Source organism: Triticum aestivum, chromosome 6B, assembly GCF_018294505.1.
Source record: "Triticum aestivum cultivar Chinese Spring chromosome 6B, IWGSC CS RefSeq v2.1, whole genome shotgun sequence".
Taxonomy (NCBI): domain Eukaryota; kingdom Viridiplantae; phylum Streptophyta; class Magnoliopsida; order Poales; family Poaceae; genus Triticum; species Triticum aestivum.
In genome coordinates, this window is record NC_057810.1 from 40322471 (window position 1) to 40343828 (window position 21358).

General features: G+C 43.4%; 1 protein-coding gene and 1 pseudogene across 1 annotated transcript; one reads left to right on the forward strand and one right to left on the reverse strand.

The window, feature by feature from the left end:
• Nucleotides 1-8272: 8272 nt before the first annotated feature.
• Nucleotides 8273-13463, forward strand: LOC123135608 (uncharacterized). The gene is made up of 14 exons (XM_044554757.1): nt 8273-8584; nt 9498-10185; nt 10260-10374; nt 10571-10688; nt 10856-10954; nt 11042-11335; nt 11412-11519; nt 11843-11914; nt 11983-12069; nt 12300-12371; nt 12504-12593; nt 12664-12771; nt 12846-12914; nt 13001-13463. Exons 1-14 carry the CDS (start codon nt 8315-8317, stop codon nt 13073-13075), a joined length of 2265 nt encoding a protein of 754 aa, XP_044410692.1. The 5' UTR covers nt 8273-8314; the 3' UTR covers nt 13076-13463.
• A 1494-nt stretch (nt 13464-14957) lies between these two features.
• LOC123135607 (uncharacterized) lies at nt 14958-20529 on the reverse strand (annotated as a pseudogene).
• Nucleotides 20530-21358: the final 829 nt, after the last annotated feature.

Consider the following 21358-nt stretch of genomic DNA (forward strand, 5'->3'; position numbering starts at 1 on the left):
GTTGACCTCGTCAATATGGTTTGCTTGCAAGACCTCCATGACACTGCGCCACCACCATGAGTAAATACATACCCACTTGTTGCGTAAAGTACATCAACATCGGAGATCCAATTTGAATCACTATATCCTTCTAGCACAGCAGGATGCCCTGAATAAGTAATTCCGTAACTCATAGTACCTCTCAGATAGCGCAAGACCCTTTCTAGTGCATGCCAATGATCATCACCCGGGTTGGACATGAACCTACTCAATTTGCTCACAGCAAAAGAGATATCTGGTCTTGTAGCGCTAGCTAAGTACATGAGTGAACCGACAATTTGAGAGTATCTTAATTGATCTCTTATTTCTTTCTTGTTCTTTCTGAGTGTCATGCTGGGATCATAAGGTGTTGGAGAAGGCTTGCTATCCATAAAACCGAATCGGTTCAAGACCTTCTCAACATAGTGAGATTGCGTTAATGTAATCCCACTCTCATCCTTAATAAGTTTGATGTTTAGAATTACATCGGCTTCTCCCAGATCTTTCATGTCAAAACTTTTTGATAGAAAAGACTTGACCTCATTAATTGCATTAATGTTTGTACCAAAGATCAGTATGTCGTCCACATACAAACATAATATGACACTATTGCCCCCACCATGGCGATAGTAAACACACCTATCAGCCTCGTTAATGACAAACCCTGCAGAAGTCAAAGTTCTTTCAAACTTCTCATGCCATTGCTTAGGTGCCTGTTTCAGACCATACAAGGATTTTAACAACTTGCACACCTTTCTCTCTTCACCCTTTACCACAAAACCGTCAGGCTGATCCATATAGATCTCCTCTTCCAACTCTCCATTGAGAAAAGTTGTCTTTACATCCATTTGATGAATGATAAGACCATAAGAGGCAGCCAAGGAAAGTAACACTCGAATGGTAGTCATTCTAGCAACGGGTGAATAGGTGTCAAAGTAATCTTCGCCTTCTTTCTGAGTGTAGCCCTTGGCCACTAGCCGCGCCTTGTACTTATCAATAGTACCATTAGGCTTTAGCTTCTTTTTGAACACCCACTTACAGCCCACAGGTTTACAACCATATGGTCTATCAGTTAGTGCCCAAGTTCCATTAGAAAGAATTGAGTCCATCTCGTTATGAACAGCTTCTTTCCAATCATCTACATCCGGAGATGCATATGCTTCTGCAATCGTCTTGGGTGTGTCGTCCACAAGGTATACAATGAAATCATCACCAAAGGATTTTGCAATCCTTTGTCTCTTGTTCCTTCTAGGAACTGCATTGTTATCCTTCTCAAGGGCTTCCTCATGTGATTGTTCGAAATATTCATTAGTTGTACTAGATTCAGGAATTATCTCAGAAGAAAATCTAGCAATGCTATGCATATCTTTCATAGGAAATATGTTCTCAAAAAATGTTGCATCACGAGATTCCATTATAGTATCAACATGCATATCAGGTACTTCAGATTTTACCACTAAAAACCTATAAGCAATGCTCCGTTGAGCATACCCTAGAAAGACACAATCCACTGTCTTTGGTCCAAGTTTGCGTTTCTTAGGAATAGGTATATTGACCTTTGCCAAACATCCCCAAGTGCGCAAATAAGAAAGTGATGGTTTTCTCCCAACCCACTCCTCATAAGGAGTTTTCTCTTTATTATTGTTGGGAACTCTATTCAGGACATGACATGAAGTCAATAGAGCCTCCCCCCACCATGCCTTAGATAAACCAGCAGTGTCTAACATGGCATTCACCAAGTCAGTTAATGTGCGGTTTTTCCTCTCGGCCACTCCATTTGATTGAGGTGAATAGGGAGGTGTCCTCTCATGAATAATACCATGTTCCTCACAAAATTCATCAAAAACTTTTGGAAAATACTCTCCACCACGATCGGACCTAAGACGCTTGATCTTTCTCTCTAGTTGATTTTCAACTTCAGCTTTATAGATTTTAAAGTAGTCTAATGCTTCATCTTTAGTTTGCAACAAATAAACATAGCAAAATCTAGTCGCATCATCAATCAAAGTCATGAAATATCTCTTTCCACCTTTTGTCAACACACCATTCATCTCACAAAGATCAAAATGTATGAGTTCTAGAGGTGCCAAGTTTTTCTCCTCGGCAGCCTTATGAGGCTTTTGAGGTTGCTTAGATTGCACACAACTATGGCACTTAGAACCTTTGGCAACTGTGAAATTCGGAATTAAACTCATGCTGGATAGCCGAGACATTAAACCAAAATTAATATGACATAAACGAGAGTGCCAAATACTTGCATCATCATTAACACTAGCACAAATTTGGTTTATTGACTTACTGCAAAAATCTGAAAGAGAAAAGCGGAACAAGCCTCCGCACTCATAGCCTTTTCCTATAAATTGTCCAAATCTTGACACGATTACTTTATTGGACTCTAAAACTACCTTAAATCCATCTCGACATAGAAGGGAGCCGCTAACTAGATTCTTGTTCATAGTAGGGACATGCTGCACGTTCCTTAGTTGCACGATTTTTCCCGAAGTAAACTTCAGATCCACCGTGCCAATGCCACGAACAGAAGCATGTGACCCATTCCCCATTAGGACGGAAGAATCCCTTGCGACCTGATAAGAAGTAAACAGGGAGATGTCAGCACACACATGAACGTTAGCACCCAAATCAATCCACCACGAAGATGATTGAAATACTGAAAGCACAATAGGTAAATTATCATACCCATCAGTATTGCTAGCGGTCACCATGTTGACAGTCTTGGAGCTTGTTTTCCCTCTGCGGTCTGCACGTTCAGGGCATTCCTTGGAAAAGTGTCCAGGCTTCCCACAGGCGTAGCACTCTAGCTCAGCCTTGTTGAACTTCTTCTTCTTGAAGGTAGTACTCTTGGTAGGCTTGTTGAAAACAGGTTTGTTCTTCCCTTTGTTCTTGTTCTATGGGTACCTCTGCACCATGTTAGCAGTAGGCTGAACCTCACCTCCTTTTTCAGTGGTATCTTTAGCCCGAGCTTTTTCTTCAACATCAAGAGATGCAATCAGATTTTCAACTGATATCTCCTGTCTCTTATGCTTCAGAGTTGTGGCGAAATTCCTCCATGAAGGAGGCAACTTTGCAATCATGCACCCAACCACGAATTTGTCGGGTAGAACACATTTAAGGAGTTCAAGTTCCTTCACAATGCACTGTATCTCATGAGCTTGTTCAACCACAGAACGGTTATTCACCATCTTGTAGTCATGAAAGCTCTCCATGATGTACAGTTCACTTCCTGCATCTGTTGCACCGAATTTTGCATTCAGTGCATCCCACAGAATTTTTCCGTCGTTTATGTGCATGTACACATCACACAGACGGTCAGCAAGAACACTCAGAATGCATCCCACAAACATAGTATTGGCTTCCTGGAATTTTCTCCGATCTTCATCGGTCATTCCCTCTGGAGCACCAACACTAGCGTGGAAAACTTTCAGAGCAGTAAGCCAGAGTGTGGTCTTCACCTGCCACCTCTTAAAGTGCACACCGGTAAACTTATCCAGCCTCAGTGCATCAGCGAATCCAACCATAGTTAACTCAGGAAATTGCCTATAATTAGGTTTTTGGATTGTTGGAATATTAGGCAAGCTCATGATTAATTCCAGTAAATAATTCATGACTAGAAAAGATACTAGCATGCAATAATCTAGCAAACTAAAAGAACAGCAAGACAAGTATAACAGCAGCAAACACGTAACAATAGCTGTAGAAACAGACATGAATAGAGGATGTTGGACGTACTGATCGTTAGCTATTATGGGTGCGACAGTGTTGATGACGATGTTGGCGACGATCTGCTGCCGACGGCGATGAATACGACGATGAGTAACACCGCCCGACTTAGACGGAAGACGACCCGTGATGACGAATTTGAGCAGTCGCACACAGCGCTTCCCAAAAACCTAATTCGTCCTCTCCCGGTGCAGGATCGCAAAGACGAACGGTTCCGGAGACCTGCTCTCCCACGCGGCGATGCACGTCGGCGTTTGGGATGGAGTAGACTACGATGGCGGCGCAAGTTGAGAGATGAGGCAAAACCCTAGGTGTTTTTCGGTATGTGTTTGGCCGCAGCCGGTAGCTGTATATATATTAGGACCAGAGGCGGTATTGTGTCGCGATCACAATCCCAAACCGACTCGGTTTCTAATTCATATACTTACCGGACAAGAAATCAAAAACTTGTCTGCCAAGACATAAAAATAAAACGGCAAAAGGAAGCTGTGCTCCTGCAAGGAGACGGACCGGATTTTGGCGGACCATTCACGCGCCAGGCCAGGCGAGGCGAGGCGAGCGCGCGCGTGTGGTTTTCCCTTTCTCTTCTCACACACCACTTAGAGTGGTGGAGAGAACCCACTATATAAAGAGGTCCAACTCTTCTTCAACTTCTAAGGTGGGACTAAACTTAGCACCACCACTTGCCATTTTACACATGGGCTTTGAGATTTCAGAAATTGTTATGGGCCTAGCCCATTAATTCTAACAAAAGGAATACCAGCGCGGCTGTACATGTTTCTCTTTTTTTTTCTCTGCGACGAGAATACAATTTTATTTCAAAATACCCAAGCCTCTATTCCAGGCAAGGTTTTCGCTCTATTGTGACCCATGGTAAATTTTGGGCTTGGCACGTGGTATTATTTTGGTACCTGGCGGTGTAGAAACGAGTGGTGTATTCAGCTATTTGATTCAAATTTCTTGAACGTGCGTGCCGGCTGCGTTGGTTGCTTTAGCATTTTTTGCTGCGTGTGGGCCGGTTCGTACGTTGGTGTTCGTGCCCTGACGCAGTCGTTCTGCCTCGATGCTTCTCTCGATCTCTATTGGTCATCGGGTTGTGTTCTCTCAATTTTTGTTGGTCGTCGGGATGTGTTCCTACCGCTGTTGGGCCAATCGTTGTCTGGCGTTCTGTTCCTGCCGCTGTTGGCCCAATTGTTCTGTCGCTTTCTGTTGTCCATCGGGCTGCGTGCGTGCCGTTGTTGGCCCAGTCGGCGTTTTTTGGTTACACGGTGGCATGTTTACTTCTGGGAGAGCGGTGCCGCCTCCGTTGTTCCATCTAGATGATGCTGGCGCTGCCGCTTTCAACATTGGTTCGGGAGCCTGCTACTCCTTCTGATCGGTGCCGCTTCTCTCGCGTTTTCTGGAGATCTTCCCTTTACTATTGTAGTTCCTTTTGTGTGGTGCGAGACTATAAATAGGTTGCTTCCCCTTCCTTCTCTGTGGCCATCTCTCGCGTTTGCATCTCATCAAGGCACCACCGACAAATTCAGAAACTACACAGATCTAGCAGCTTGGCTAGCATAGCTGTGGCGGCTGCACTCGCACTAGCTAGCTAGCGTTGTCCTGGTAGTTTATCAATAGATTGATGGCCACTTCTTAAAAAAAGAACTTTCTTAGTAGCCTGTGATTTTTCGACTGATGGTCATGCTCAGGTTCAGAGATATGTTTACGAATCACAGGAGTAGGAGCAATGTTTGCAGGGTAAGTTGAGCGACTTCTTTGTTCCCTTCCTTTAAAAACGTTCAGTTTTATGTTGTTAGTTGATTCAAGGGCTTACTTTTTCAAGTGTCTATGCAAAATGGATAGTTGGATCACTCTAACTGCTAAAGAAGACGGATTAAAAGGGTTTGGTCTACGTGATAGAGCTCGGCTATTGAAGAATTCGTAACCAAGCCAGATAAATTAATCATGGAAATTTGGATAGGGGAAAATTTCAAATTTATATAATTGTGAAAAGCCATTGTTACTATTCTGACATCCTGATCATCTACATTTTCGCCTGAAGGTTAAGAGGATGGAAGTATTCATTTCTGTAGTATGTTTCTTAGTTTTGTTTATTTTAGATGCATCATTCTTTTGCACATCAGCTTAACTAAAAGTTAGAACTTTAGTTTTCTTTCAAAAAATACATAATCGGCCTTAGGGTTGACTGAATGTTAGAACTTCACTTTTATCTGAAAAAAGTACATAATCAGCATTAGGGTTCAGGGAACTGCTTTGTTTTTCTAGAACCAGACCAACACTGCCTTTAACAAGTTTCAGAGTCTAGCATGTAAAGTTTTATGTACTGTACATTAGATTTGAATTATTTGACAAGAAGAAACTCCATGAGAAACAAATATCATGCAAAAGCTCTTCTTTTGTGTTTTCTTACCCAGATAGAAACCTGTCCAAATCTGTTTTCTTTAGGCCTTCCAGTGCCATTATTAAGAACATCACACCTATAAGCTTCTGCTTTTACACAAGCCTTTCCTCCTGTATTCACTAAAGCATAGAATGATATATTTTTTATAGTTGATTCAGATTATCTAGATGCGCCAAAGAAGTGATATGCTTTTTTTTAGCAAAAAACGGACCAATCGGGTGCTGCCACGCCAATTAGTGGTGCGGTTACGATTCTGGGTGTGCCTACCGATTATTGGTGGTTGTGTTGGACATTCCTTTTGCCTTGCCTGCGATTCGCTTTTGTAGAGCGCCGGGGTTGCATGCAGATCCCAAGTTTTGCGCCATGCAAATCACGATTTGACTACGTGCATGTCTTTCTTTTCTTATTCTTTTTTCTTTGATTTGCTTCGATCTGCTCAGGCGGTTGTAGCGTTGGCTGATTGAGTTGTTGACATGTGATTTATCCGGTCTAACGTGTCGTTTTGATCTTCCACGCGGGGTGTTCTGGAGTGGCAAAGCATAGGGAGAACGATTCAGTTCGTCATTCTGCTTCTTTTTTTTTTGCGGGGAAGTCTGCTTCTGATTAGTACATGGCAACTTTATGCACGACGCTGTCGCCGGCGAGGAGCACGTGAGACGACGCATCCCCATGCGCTGCAAGCTATGGCTCGCGACTCCATGGTCGAAGCAAGCTATCGCCCACAACGTGTAAAAACACAAAGCTATGTTCTCCAATGACTGACAAACCTAATTATACATCAACGATTCTCGAACGCTCAAGCAAAGAAATGATATCCAAATTAGCAACCAATCAAACAGTCAAAAAAGTTGGTGGTTCAAGTTGTATGGAGCAATTCCAGTCAAAACTCATTATTTTCAAGATTTATATTCTAACTCATCTTTCACCAATTCTGTATACTTGCTAAACAGTATGGTTTAACCCCCTTCTCATATTTGTTGTATGTGGGCACCAACACTAAACAATATGGGTTTACCCCTTCTCGTATTTACCCTCTTCTCATATTTGTTTTATGCAGGCATCAAGTTGCAGTGAATTTGGATGACACGCTATTAACTTACATAATAAGATTCTTAAGGGTGAAAAAAGGCCACTAGCTATGTTTCTCTGTGCTGTATATCTGTTTTTTCTCTAAATGTTATAAGATAATGACCAGCCTAAAAGCTCATTGAGGAAGGAAGTTATCATCGTAGCATACCCTTTGTTTTATAGAATGGCGTGATGTGAATAAATGAAACTTATTAAAGATGTATTAACGTGTATTTCTCTGTTTTGCAACATGCAGCATGCATGATACTAATAATATATCTCTTCATAGTTTATCTTCCTACGTTGGGTGTTCTCTTATTTTAAACCAATAACATTTGTTGTAAATAGTAAACATATTTCATATGGATACATCTTTAATAAGTTTCAATCGAGAGGCAGAAAATCCTCAAGACATGGTTGTACCTGGTATTTCTACACCCTAACAACCGGTGTGTGGAATGGAAGCGGTCAAGGCCAAGATCATCTATTTAAAATGGACTTGCAGTACTGATCTAGTTCCAGTGGTTACAATCATTGGTTTAGGGTTGCTTACAATCATTTCAGATGATTATTTCTTGGTACATACTCCCTCCCTCCGTCCCAAAATAAGTGTCTTGAGCTTAGTACTAATATGTACTAAGCTCAAGACACTTATTTTAAGACGAAGGAAAGCTCAAGACACTTATTTTTGGATGGAGGAAGTATCACTTACTATCTGAAAGCCAGTTCGTTTCTCGAAAGAAAGAGAATAAATTCAATCTATCTATACAACAAAAAGAGAATGCCCTCGTTAAAAAAGAAAATGAGAATAAATTGAATGATTTGTATATTACAAAGGTATAATATGAATGAAACTATATCATTTTGAGGGGAAGAATGAAAATAAATAAATAAAAGCCTTTTGTTCTGCAAGCAAAACTGGAAACTAGCCCCGATTTACGATCGGACGGCGCAGGCTGCACCACGCGGCGGAAATCCGGCCATTCACGGCCTCCCCGCCAGGAGAGAAGGGGGGCCAAGGCCGCAGGTTTATCCGTTACCACCACCGCGCCTCTCCATTCCGCCAATAAACCTCTCCGGCCAGCCATGGAAGCCTTCGCCGCCGCCCCCGCGGCCGGCGTCTTCGCGTCCGCGCGGCCCTCCGTCGCGCTCCGCCGCCGCGGAAGCAGCAGAGGGGCCTCCTCCTCTTCCTCGCGCGCCGGCGCCGGACGGGTGCGCCTCGTCCGCCCGCTGCCGCCGCCGCGCGCCGTGGGCGGGGACGGCGGGGGGGACCTGCCGGCTCTGGACAAGTGGGACATGATGGAGCTCGAGTTCGGGCGGTTCCTCGGGGAGGACCCCAAGCTCACCCTCGCCAAGGTCGCTCCTCTGCTCCCTTAATTAGTAGCATTGCCGCGATTCGTCTCGTCCCTAGGCTCTGGATAAGGTTTTGAAATGCTGTCTCACCTGAATATTGGAAATTCAGAATGCAAATCATTATGTGCTTTTCTATGAGATCTTGGGGTGTTTTGTAGCGGTATGATGGCCGTGAGCATTTCAGTTGAAATGCTTGCGCGTAGTTTAGTTTTCAAACTTAGCTGCATTTTCCATTACTTTAGTTCCTACTCCCTCCGTTCCGATTTATTGAACTAAAACCACGACGAGTAAATCGGAACGGAGGGAGTATCTTCATAGTGACAAACCACCGCAACTTTCAGTAATATACACTGTCCCATGTGCTGTTATCTGTTTTTTCATTTTGGATGGCCCTCCTGTGTATTAGCTTCAGTTTAAGTTGGGACTCCCAGTTTACTACTCCCTCCGTCCCATAATGTAAGAGCATTTTTTATACTGGTGTAGTGTCAAAAACGTTCTTATATTATGGGACGGAGGGAGTAGTTTATATCAATCACGCCGAACTAGTTTTCTAAAATATTTTGTTTCTAATAGACAATTATAGTTTTATATTGGTTGGGAAGTTTCTGGCAACACAGACTGTTCCCTGTTGTTATTCGTCAGAGACTCATAAGCAGTTCCTTATGCGAGTAGGTGTATTAGTTACTGTCATTTTACAAGAATGCAAGTATGCTAGCTGTATTACTGTTATTTGCAAGTACGGAAGTAGAGAGATTTCAAGTACGATCTGTTAACCATGAACCCGTTTGCCACACAATATGACAAGTTGGCAGTACACATTGGTGTTGTGTTCTGAACTTCTGAAACGTTTGGTTTATCTCGCTTGATTATTCTCAGCAATTGTGACCCCTTACATGTTCTGGAATTACTCCTTCAGATACTGCTCAAGAAGTCAGACCCCGATGCTTCATCTCTCGATGTAGAGAAACTAGTTGCCAGCAAAAAGGACACGCTGGATGTTATTTTGAAGGAGTTCATGGAAGCTAATAAGCAGGACAAGACTGCCACCGCAGGAGAGGCAATAAGCGCGCCAATGAAAGACAAACAGCCTTTGGGTGTTTCAAGGCCTGCACTGAGCAAACCAAAGCTGGATGAGGCTTCTTTGGCTATGATACGGCCAGCGGGAAGCAAACCGAAGCAAGTCGAACCTCCTTTGACTTTTGTGAGACCAGCAGCGATCAAACCAAAGGTAAATAAGCCTTCTTTGACCTTGATGCGGCCAATGGGGAGCAAACCAAAAGTACAAGCTAAGCTGGTGCAAGATAGTTGGCCTAGCAAGGAGAGTTTAGCTGCAGGAACAGAGACAAGTGAGGTTGGAAGTACCGTAACAGAGGATCTTGTGGACGTCACCTTGCGTAAACCCGTCGTGCATCAGAGTGAAGATGATGAACAGGAGCCGGAGCTGAAGATGAAACCAAATGTCGACTTGAAAATGAGGAAAGATATGGATGAGGATTTATCCAACATTTCTCTTCTTCAAAAGCCAGAGGCCACAAAAGAGACTGCTAAGGCACTTGACTCGACCGTAGTTGCCGCTGGAGAGGATACCAATGAACGTGAGGAAGGTAAGGAAGGCATAAAAGATCTTTAATTAATTTTCTATCATCCATGGCGCTAATGTTATGTTAGTATTCTCAAGGACTACAGCCATCTGAGGAAAGTTTACCTCAACAAATAGACTCGCCTGCTCTGGATAACCCATCAGTGACTGACAACAATTTTTCTATGCAAGCTTTCTTGCAAGGAAGACCGAGGTACATTTTGATGGAACACTACAGTTATATTTTTATGAACATTTTCATCACTTGGTATCCAATGGTTCGGTGAAGCTCGAGTTGCACTATTTATCCCCTTCGTCTCTGCCCTTGTGTTTGCAAACTAATATTGTCTTTGTGGTTTCCTCCATGTTGATTCACCTGCCGAGCTAATGTGGCAATTATTACATTGTAGGAAAGACCTGCCTGTTGAAACTTCACCATCTCAAGTGGATGCTGAGAATAAAAGTGATAGTGATGATAAAAAAAGTTATGTTGACGATGGGGGCAATGTCTTATCATCAACATTAGAGGTAATGTAAATCTCCGGATATTTGAGCTTCGTCATCTGATTGTTGTGCACAAATAACAACGGAACTTACTGGAGCAAATGTAACTTTTGTGGGAGGAGATAGTTCCCCCTACTAGCCTTTTTAATTCTTGCGAATATGAATACTGAGCTACCGAATCACTAATACAGGACATTACTGAGAGTGACTGGACAAGGCTAGAGCATTATGCAAGTACTGGAGAAAGGGTTGAGGTGGAACTTATTAACTGCAGTGCGAAGGGATTTGTGGTATGTACTTGGTCCTTTTGAAATCGCTTATTCTTATCATATTATATCCCTGTTTTTGTCTGAGCTTTGTCTTGAAATCCTCACCAGGTGTCACTCGACTCAATGATAGGTTTCTTACCATATCGTAACCTTGCTACAAAATGGAAATTCTTAGCTTTTGAGACTTGGTTAAGAAGGAAGGGTGGTGATCCTTCCTTGTACAAGCAGAGTATGAGCATGGAGGAAGGTTCCGAGGTTAATGATAGGAGCATAGAAACAGAATCTGTTTCAGAAGTAGCTCATCAGGACCAAGGAACTCTGCAGTCTAGGCTCAAGTTTGAAGAACTTCTTCGAACATATGACGAAGAGAAATCCAAGTTCTTATCATCATTTATTGGTCAAGTATGACGCTGGTCCTCGTGTCCCAATATTCAACTACTCATTTGTATTCTTTTGTAACATTGCCATCGTTTTGCAGAGGCTCAGAGTATCAGTTGTCCTGGCTGATAGGAATTCCAAGCGACTATTCTTCTCCATGAGGCCAAAAGAAAGTGACGAGTTGATTCAGAAAAGGAAAAGTCTGATGGTACTTTTGCACTGATTAATATTTTTGGTTTTTGTGATGAAATTGCAGAAACCTATCTAAATATTTCAAGTTGAATTGTCTCATCGGTTTAGCCAAGTTTTACACTAGAACATTTATTGAACTTCCTGTACGTGCATCCTAGTCCTTACTAGTTCCACCCTTCACTTCAGTATAATCAGAAAAAACATATCTCGGTGACACAATCATTCTTTGAGCTGAAATAGATCCTTGCCAGCATTTAGTGTCCTATTGGAGTAATGGCATTGTCTATTTATCTGATTCTGTTGGCACACAACCATAAATATAATTTTCTTATTATGCAGGCTAAGCTTAATGTTGGAGATATAGTCACATGCACTATCAAGAGATTTGTTTACTTTGGGATATTTGTTGAGGTAGGTTTCATTCCTTTTGTTGTTTGTCTTTTTCCTTCAAGTTCAGCAGCTAACTGTTTCTTTCAAAGGTTGAAGGGGTTCCTGCGCTGATTCAGCAGTGGGAAGTGTCCTGGGATGAGACCTTAGATCCATCAGTTTCTTACAGAATTGGTCAGGTAATCCTTTAGCAATTGTGATTAGTTTTGTTATTTAGCCTTTTGCTCTTCTAAGTTTTCTATTGAAGCTTCTAATCTCTGGATAATGACGTTATGTTTTCCTTGGAAATAACCATGTATTTTCCTCATTTCTTATATGGGTCACTCTATACTTAACAACACAGTTCAGTGGCGCTAAAATGCTCATAGTTCTATTTAATTTTGGCTGCTAACGTTATTTTCATTTGCAGGTTGTTGATGCTAAAGTTATACAACTGGATTTCAACAATAGCCGTATCTTTTTGTCACTTAAAGATGTAAAGGTACTGGGATGTTCGGCGGTCCCCCCCCCCCCCCCCCCCCCAGTCCTCATGTTTTCTCAGTGTTAAGTCACTAGTTTCAGATATTTTTTCCCCCTCAGTTTTGTTGTTCTTGTCTTTTCCCCTTCTATGTAGCCAAGCCCGCCAGTAGGAGCCTTGGAAGCAGTCATTGGTGATGAAGCGTCACTTGATGGATCTCTTGAACCTGCACAAGCAGATTTTGAGGTATGTATGAGCTTATGTTTCATTGGGCATGATTTGAGGGTACTGGATATTGAAATCTAGGCTATTGTAGTGGCCTGAGGTGGATTCCCTTATTGAGGAGCTGAAAAACATAGAGCAAGTTAAAGATGTTTATAAAGGAAGGTTCTTCCGGAGCCCAGGATTAGCTCCAACATTCCAGGTAAAATGAATGTTTAGTGGTCACACAATTATGCAGCCTGGTTCCTGGAACTGAAACCATCTGTCACTTACCAGGTATATATGGCATCTTTGGTTGGCCAAAAGTATAAGGTCCTTGCGCGGTATGGAAACAATGTGCAAGAGGTACTTCCTACGTTAAGCTTATATCGAATCGGCAAGGGTAATGAAATTTCCAGCTGCTCACATAGTGTTGGCCTACTCCTGTGCAGGTGATGGTGGAGACGTCGTTAGACAAAGAAGGGTTGAAAGAGGCAATTTTGATGTGCACAAACAGGGTGAGCTGATCATCAGGGTTTCCACGCCGGAACCGCACACGGCCAATTTTCACGAGACCATTTTATGACCTGTACCTACTCGATCTCAACAGAGAGGAAGAGATTCCTAGGACGAAGAGCTCTCCAGCAGAACAAGATTTTGTTGTTTTTGACCACTTTGTAAATCCCTGATATTTCCCCTTACCAAATTCATATCGAGCTTCCATGTTCCGAATGGCGTCCTACGTGAGTGAATCGTGGGTCTAGAGACAGAAGCTGTGGTTGGGAAAACTGTTGTGCAGATGTAGTTTAATGTTAAGTTGGGTTAAAATTGTGCAATTTGGTGCCTCAGCGGTCTGAGTTGAGGAGATTTCAGGGTGGTCATGATATATCTATCGATCGGTGTGAGTTCTAGCCATCTGAATTCAATCAAGCACTTTTCTGTGACTAGTCGCTGTAATTCAAAAATTGTGCAAAACCAGCTCGGCGTAGTCACGAAACTGAAAACGCAGTGATCCTGTTCCATCCAGAGCAGCAAAAAACAAAGTCCATACAGTGATCAGAACAACAGAAAGGAGGGATCAAAGCTAATGATGCAGAACATTATACGTCCTGCAAACCGAACTTGCTAGAATTTTTTGTACTTTTGGGAGTGCGGAAATTGCCCCCAAGAAAATCAATAAAATGCCAAAAATGTATCCGCGACATGACAGACAGACAGCATGTGGCACTTTCCGGAAGCGCATTCCGTGTCGCCAAGATCATGTTTCACCAGAGTGCTGCTGACCCTGCCAACAAGAAACACGATGTTTCAAACGATTTTTTTTCCTACCACCTGTGATCCGAAATGAAAACCCTTGTAGAATTTTCTACCAGTCAAATATTTATGTTTAGTTATCCATAGGAAAGAAACTACTGTAGCACCGAAAACATCAAAATGTTATTACTAGATTTATCGTGAAACGTGCTCTTTTTAATGCACAAACATTTCTTTGTGAGATAACATGTTTGCAGTTTTTGTTGATGATCAAATTAAGTATCATCTTGAAGACTTCTTCAGTATATCCAAAAAGACTTGCATACTGAATGAGAGGTACTACATTGCATACACAGAATAATTTTTTTTTTGACATATCGATCTCTTACTAGTGATTATGTAGACATAGGGGGCAGATGCAGTAACTTCTTTATTACAGAAAATTAGGGGTTTCCCCACTGGTTCCATTTCTCATGCAGCCAGCAACATCATCTAGATACAGTAATGGATTAGAGAGGCGCATCACTCAACCAAAAGTGTAAACCCTGCAGGATAACTCAGCACAGGGATAGGGAAAAGACCGGAAAATAGCATCGCCTATCGCTCTGGGTGCTCGCTGAGGCGTTAGCCGATGCAGCTTGCGGTGTCGAACACAAGATACCAACCTGATTCACTTCATCTCCAGACTCAAGGCAATCCTCAGGACAGCGCGCGCGATGGAGCAGCCTCGAGTGAACATCCTGCCATCTTCCAACGTTTGCCACCATCTTGTGCCACAGCCAGTAATGACAACATTGTTATGCCTAGCCAACTTCTGCCCTGAAAACAGTGCCCAGAAAATCAGCACCCAGTGGCACACCAAAAATGTCAGACAGAAAGCATTGCCCAGGCCTGCCGTGTGCGCCCCGATAAAATCGAAAAAGAGGCGATGTACTGAACTACTGATTCATTTTCAGAGAACAGAAACACACAGGTTCCATCTTCTACACGACCACGTTTACACAAATTATGTTTTGGAGCCAAACTTCAACACAGCAGGAGTATGCACTGCCACAATGCCCAATTGCTAACCATGGAATTGGCAGAGTATTAGCCTTAAGGATGGAACATCCAAATTGGACGATCTTCAGCACTAGCTAGAGAGAACAACAGTACTAATTAACTGATTATACATGGATTTGGAATCTTTACATTAGATTCTCCCCATCCCAAGCAGCAGCAACAACAACAGCAACATTACAACGATGCTCATTGACAGTCACATATGAAATGGAAGTTTTGCTTCCAGAATCCAGAAAGGGCCGATTCTCGAACCAGCTTGCAAGAAGCTTCGATTCCCAATGTCCTACATCACCCTTGTTGTTCGACATCGGCTTTTACGTAGCTAGTGAGTCAACAATTAACTGTCAAGGGCTTGCGGATCTAGTACAGACACCCAGTGCGTACATATGCTCCATGTCTGGCAACATGTTCCACAGCGCGTTTGTGTCCGTCGCGGCGAAGGCCATCGTCCAGGCGGGCGTCCCGCACTCGTACCTGCTGTGCGTGACCCGGCGGAAGCGGAATCCCATCAACTTTTCCTTCTCCGTCTTGTTCTTCAACTTCAACTTCACGTTTATCTTCATTTTCTTCTCCACGTCGTCTGGGTGGACGTCCACAGCGAAGATGTCGCTAAAGCGCCGCACTCCATGCTTGAAGTTCGGCAGTGAGACCGGGTCCATGGAAGCCGCCACGAGATGCACTGTCACGGCGATGCTCCTCCCGTCCAGGCTGAACACCGGGTGGTTTATTTGACCGCCGAAATCACCCCCCGTGCCCGTCACCCTGATCAACACCGCCGGGTCGAACGCCTTCACCAGGTATATGGAGAAGTGCGTCGGGTCCAGCCGGTTGTCGCGCGTCGATGAGAAGACGATCCAGTCCCCGTTTGGGGACCACTGGCAATGGGTATCTGTCCACTTCCCTTTCGTCAGCCGCGTCTGCCAAGGTTCCTCGAATTCTTCGTTATGTCTGTGCCACTTCTTCGAATGTTCCCCAAATTGCTCGTTATCACTATGTACAGGTTCTTGTGCGGTGCCAATCCATCCCTTGTTGACCTGAAGACAAATTTGTCGCCATCTGGGTTGCTCGACGGGTATGCGTTGTTGTACCCACCAATGGTGAGTCTTACGACATTTTGCCCTGTTGCGGGGCCAGAGGCATTCCAGATGGCAAAGATCTCAAGTCGGTGGGAGTTCAAGGTGGTGCCTATGCACACATAGAGGATGTCCCTGTCAAGGTTCTGGTTCCACACAGGGGAGAAGACGCAGTTTCGGCTCCTTCCCTCGTATATGATACGCAGCCCTTGGCTGTCCACTACAAACACTGCTTTGAACTCACTGTTAACAAAGGCGAGCTTGGAGCCGTCCTTCGAAATGGTCGGGAACATGCCAGATACCCGAAGTAAACCGACGTCCCTCATGGGGGACTCTAGCCTGTGCAAGTTCTGAGGGACGTCGTCTCCATTCTGCACAAGGTCACTCTCACTCCTGCAGCGGTGGTATCCAATGCAGCTCCCACCATCCAGCACAAATGGGTTGTAGTGATCGCCTTTTTGCCTCATCTTACGGGTGATCTGCAACGGTGGCAGCCCCGGCACATCCATGTCAAAGATCTCAATGTGCCGGTACTGTGCCTGCACACGGACGTTGCTGGACTTGTGCTCTTGGCGGATGGTCGCCACCGCTACTTTGGTCTCGCTTATGGCCGCAGGAGTCACCGCATCCAATCCTCCCGGAGTAACCTGGACGGTCTCCTCGGTGTTGATGTCGTACCGGAACACAGCCCAAAATGTTTCAATCAGGCTGGATAGAAGGGCCATACTGGTGAGTCGATGAAAGAAGATGATGTCGTCGCTGCCCCAGGATGGCCAGCCGCCATTCTTGATGATTAGCTTGCGCCCCTGGCCCTGACACTGGTCGCTATCCAAGTTCATCACGTAGATGTCAGTCTTCAGGTTCGCAGTGTCGCCGTTCCAACTCTTGCTCTGAAATGACGCCACTGCTACCGTCTTCCCTGAGGGCGAAACGGCCGGACTCAAATCAAATATCCCTGCACATGTCAATCATATATAATGCAGGTAGATGATTAATGGGAATACTAAGAGATTATCAATTTATTGGTGCATGAAATATATATACCTTGTGGCGTGAGGCGCTCCGTCATGCCTGTTGTAAGGTTGGTTTTGTACACGGCGGTCCAAGGGCCACGACGTACATGCACAGGCTCCTTTGTGGAGACGAAGATGAGACAGTGGTCGACGCTGTGAGATCCCACGCTGTAGCCGCCGCCGATGCAGCCACTGTCCTCCAGGCGCATGCTGCTGAAGTCGGCGGCTCCAAAGATGTCAGCAAGGGAGAATACCTTGACCTTGTTATCAGCATTAAAGCATATGGCAATGTATAGCGTCTCAAGGCCATTGTCCCTCTCGGAGACGAAGACCAGGCCAGAGACGTCGCCGGCGTCGACATCCGCGTCGGTCACATCAACCTCGTTTGCCAGCTTCGGGCTCTTGAGGAGGGTCTTCAGCGCGGCGGGAGGGATGGGGCTCCCGTTGTAGTTGTCAGACACACCATCGGTGAGGTGGAGCTCATCATCTGTGGACCAAGGTGAGACAGGGCAGGAGAAGATGTCGAATGGCACCGGGGGCCTGTAGGTGGCAGAGAATACGATTCTGCCTCCGCGCTCTGCCATCAAGTAACAATGTAAGGAGTTAGCAGTTACAAAAACCAAATGAGTTTGGTAACGGAGTAATATTCACAAGTACCAAACTGTGCAATTGTCACACATTTTTATTACGCTATAGTTAAGGTTTAGTACACCATGTCTTAATGCAATTGTGAACTATTGGAGAGGTCCCTGGCTCCTGTCAGTCCCTCCCCTGGTGATGCCGTCCACATAGCCACAGATCCTAATCCCATGGTTGCGCCAGTCGCCTCATTCCCATGTTCTCGGACTTCTCATCTCAACCTCCCTCCCTCTTTCCCCACTGCTATCATCAACATAATATAGCTGGCAGGTCCCGCTTTTCAACAAAGAGCGCTTTTATTGACTCATAATGAAGCATCAACGGGAGTTGGCAGGTCCTAGCCCCGGGTAAGAGTGTAGTAGCAAGTAAGATGAAGGATTCTCCACCAATTTTTCTTCTAATCATTTTTCTTATTACACTCACATTGTTGAACTCTTATGGATGTGATGAACATTTGGCTGTCTAGCCGATATGTAAAGCTATGACCATGTGCTATTTGCATAGTGTACACTAACAAAAGTACGAGTTAGGATTTCATGCAAACCATCATACATCTACTCTCATCCAATGGCTGAGAAAGTAAGTTAGATTTCTAAAACTTATACTATGTCTTGGGACAATATGTTTCTTAAAACTTTTGCCTATCTGTTGGGTAAATATCAAACTGCCAAGAAAAAATATGGTTTTCAGGGCAATGCAACTGTAGGTAATTATATAGGAGACTCAGCTACGACATTTCCCCACTAACTCATCCATATTCAACCACGTCACTCCCCACTGGCTATTTGCATCCACGACTGAATGATATCTACTGTTTTAATCGAGATGTTTACCTGAGTTTGAGTTTTGCTTGCTTTGGAAGTTCGCGACCTGCAACAACAAAGTTATGAGGATTAGTTCTTGTTTATAGCAGAGCCTTGAGTACTCCTTAAAAATCTTGCTAGTCCAACTAAACAACATTTTATTTTTCAGCAAGTGCTTGGTTGGGACATGTATATATATACCTGGCCTGTAGGCAAACTTTCTGCAGTATCAACCAAGTTTAGTTCATCGACAATCTCGGCTATAGTAGGCCTTTTCTCACGATCAACCTCCATACACCTTAACGCTATTTCAATGCACGTCTTAACTTGCTCTGATGTATGCAACGCCATTGTTTCCTTCAGCCGTTTTCCCCAGTTTCCATGTACCTGCAAAGTTGGAACACGATGGCGAAAAGTAGGATGGAAAGTAAGGGACAACATGATTATAATATTTGTGGAAGGAAACTTTGTTGATGACTAAAGATATCTTCCATACATGCTCAAGAAAATCTTCCAAAGACATATATGCACATTTGGAGTAGCCTTCATCTCCTGCTATTACCCGCACAATTATAACACCCAAACTGAATACATCATACTTCGATGTGATTTCGCGTCTCTCAATGTATTCTGGTGGCATGTATCCACTGCATGGTATATATCTTAATATAATGATTTATATAATCTCTTCTGAAAATAAATTGATTACTTATGACAAGGTGTTAACTTACGGTGTTCCTATAATTTTGCTTGTTATATAGGTTTGTGATAAAGGAAAGAGTCTTGACAAACCAAAGTCTCCAATTTTCGGGAACATGTTCTTGTCCAGTAAAACATTCGCAGGTTTCAAGTCAAGATGGTAAATTGGATCTTTGCATCCATTATGTAGGTAATTTAATCCCTCACAGACTCCCTTGATAATTTTGAAACGTGTGGGCCAATCGAGTCCACACGATTCATCTGTAGAAGTAAACATGCAGTCTATTACAAAGACGTATATTAACAGATCTCTCTTAACAGATAGCTAAGAAATGCATAACTTAAGGGATAATTTTCCTTTACATGCAAAACAATATGGTCCAAGCAGAGCAGCATCATACCAGAAATATGATTGTCAAGGCTTCCACCTTGCAAGTATTCAAAGCAGAGTACTCTTTCTTCCACAAGGGCGAAAATATATTCACCACCGTACTTAATGCGCTGATGACCTATATTATAGCAGTAGCCAACCAATTGGGTAATATTTGGATGTTGGGCCCTCATAAGGTGATTAAACTCATTCCTAAATTGTGTCATCAAGCCCAGGCATGTGACGAAGCTTTTTGAGAGCAATCTCTTCCCCATTTTCCAGTACTCCCTGTTAGCAAATTAGATGGGTTACACACAGTACCAAGTACTAGTATTATTTGAAATTATAAACTGTCACTAATAATCATATCTTTTCCGAGAAACTAATAATCATATAAGTATACCTTGTAAACTACTCCATACCCACCACGGCCAATGACACGCTCTTCAGAAAAATTATCTGTAATTTGTTCCAAGAACTCAAGTGTAAACTCCCTTGTCGTCGCGCCTGTATCCATGGTAATATATCCTAGGATTGACTAGGTCCCTGTTGGACGTGTCTCTCTGATAATAGGGAAGCATATATATGCATAACTTCCTACAAAAATAAAGACAGACTTTCAAGAAAAAAATAAACGTGTTTTGCGCAAATAAGGAAGAAAAAGAAAAACAAACGTATATATACGCAAACAATTTTAGGTTGAGAGAAAATAGACCTTCCTCTCGCCCCTGCGATGCGATGGATACCGAGGGCGCGGAACGCGGCCCTTTCCAAGAGCGCGAAGAACAACGCTACCCGGCAGCAAGGGGCAAAGGGATCCAGCATCTTCTTCCCCGCCGCCGGCGAGGGGAACGCGATGGTTAGGCTTACTGAGGCCGCACGGGTGACGACGAGGAAGATGAGCGCAGATCTGGGGAAGCATACGGCGGCGTCGCCGGCAGGTTCGACGACGGCGGCGAACTGGATTCCAGAAGCTCCGCGGTTTGAGGTTGGATTTGTGTTTGGAGGTTCAGAGGGTAGTCTGCACGTACTCGCACTAGTTCTCAGTTGAATGACAGTTTTTTTTTTCATATATAAGCTACTGCAGTGAAAATTTAGTGGTCAAATTAATTACTCTAATATCCAAATTAATTGACACAGCCTCTGCACAATCTAAATAATATTCTAAAGAGTCAATTGCACTGGTGGTGCTACAACTTAGCGTAAACGATCACTTTGGTGCTAGAAGTTGTGGTATGCATTAAAGTGGTGCAAAAACTTGACATTAACGTGCAAATACGGTGCTTATCTCGTTTATGTACGGAGTAGGTGCTGACTAGGCACATGGGGCCCACCGTCAGCCACTCTACCAGAGAGATGGGGCATGTGACCTGATTTTTTCAAAAACACCCTCGAAATATTTTTTCAAAAAAATCCCTGTTGACTGGGAAGATTTGGTCACCTCTATGAGAAGTGGGTCCCGCATGTCACCTGAGACAGAAAACTAAATGCCAGATGTGGCCGGTGGGGATCTAACACACAGCATCATCCACGCAAATGAGCTGGCAAACCACTGCACCCATTAAGTTTTCTTCCGCCAGTACGGGTAAAAACGTCATATGTATTTTTAATCACAGCGCAGGCGGAGGTTAAACGGGCTGCAGATCTTGCGGCTTCTTCTGTACCTGTTAGTTTATTTATTTTTCTGTAGAAAGTATCAAAATTATAAGTGTTTTAAAAAATCTAAATTATAATCTCAGTAATAAACATAACAAACGAATATTTGTGTTTATAAATATTGTACATGCAAACAGAATAAATTATTTTATAAAATTGTTCATATATTATTTAAAAAATACTATGAATTATAACAGTGTTTGCATAATTTAGAATTTAAAAAGTTAAATTACAATTCATA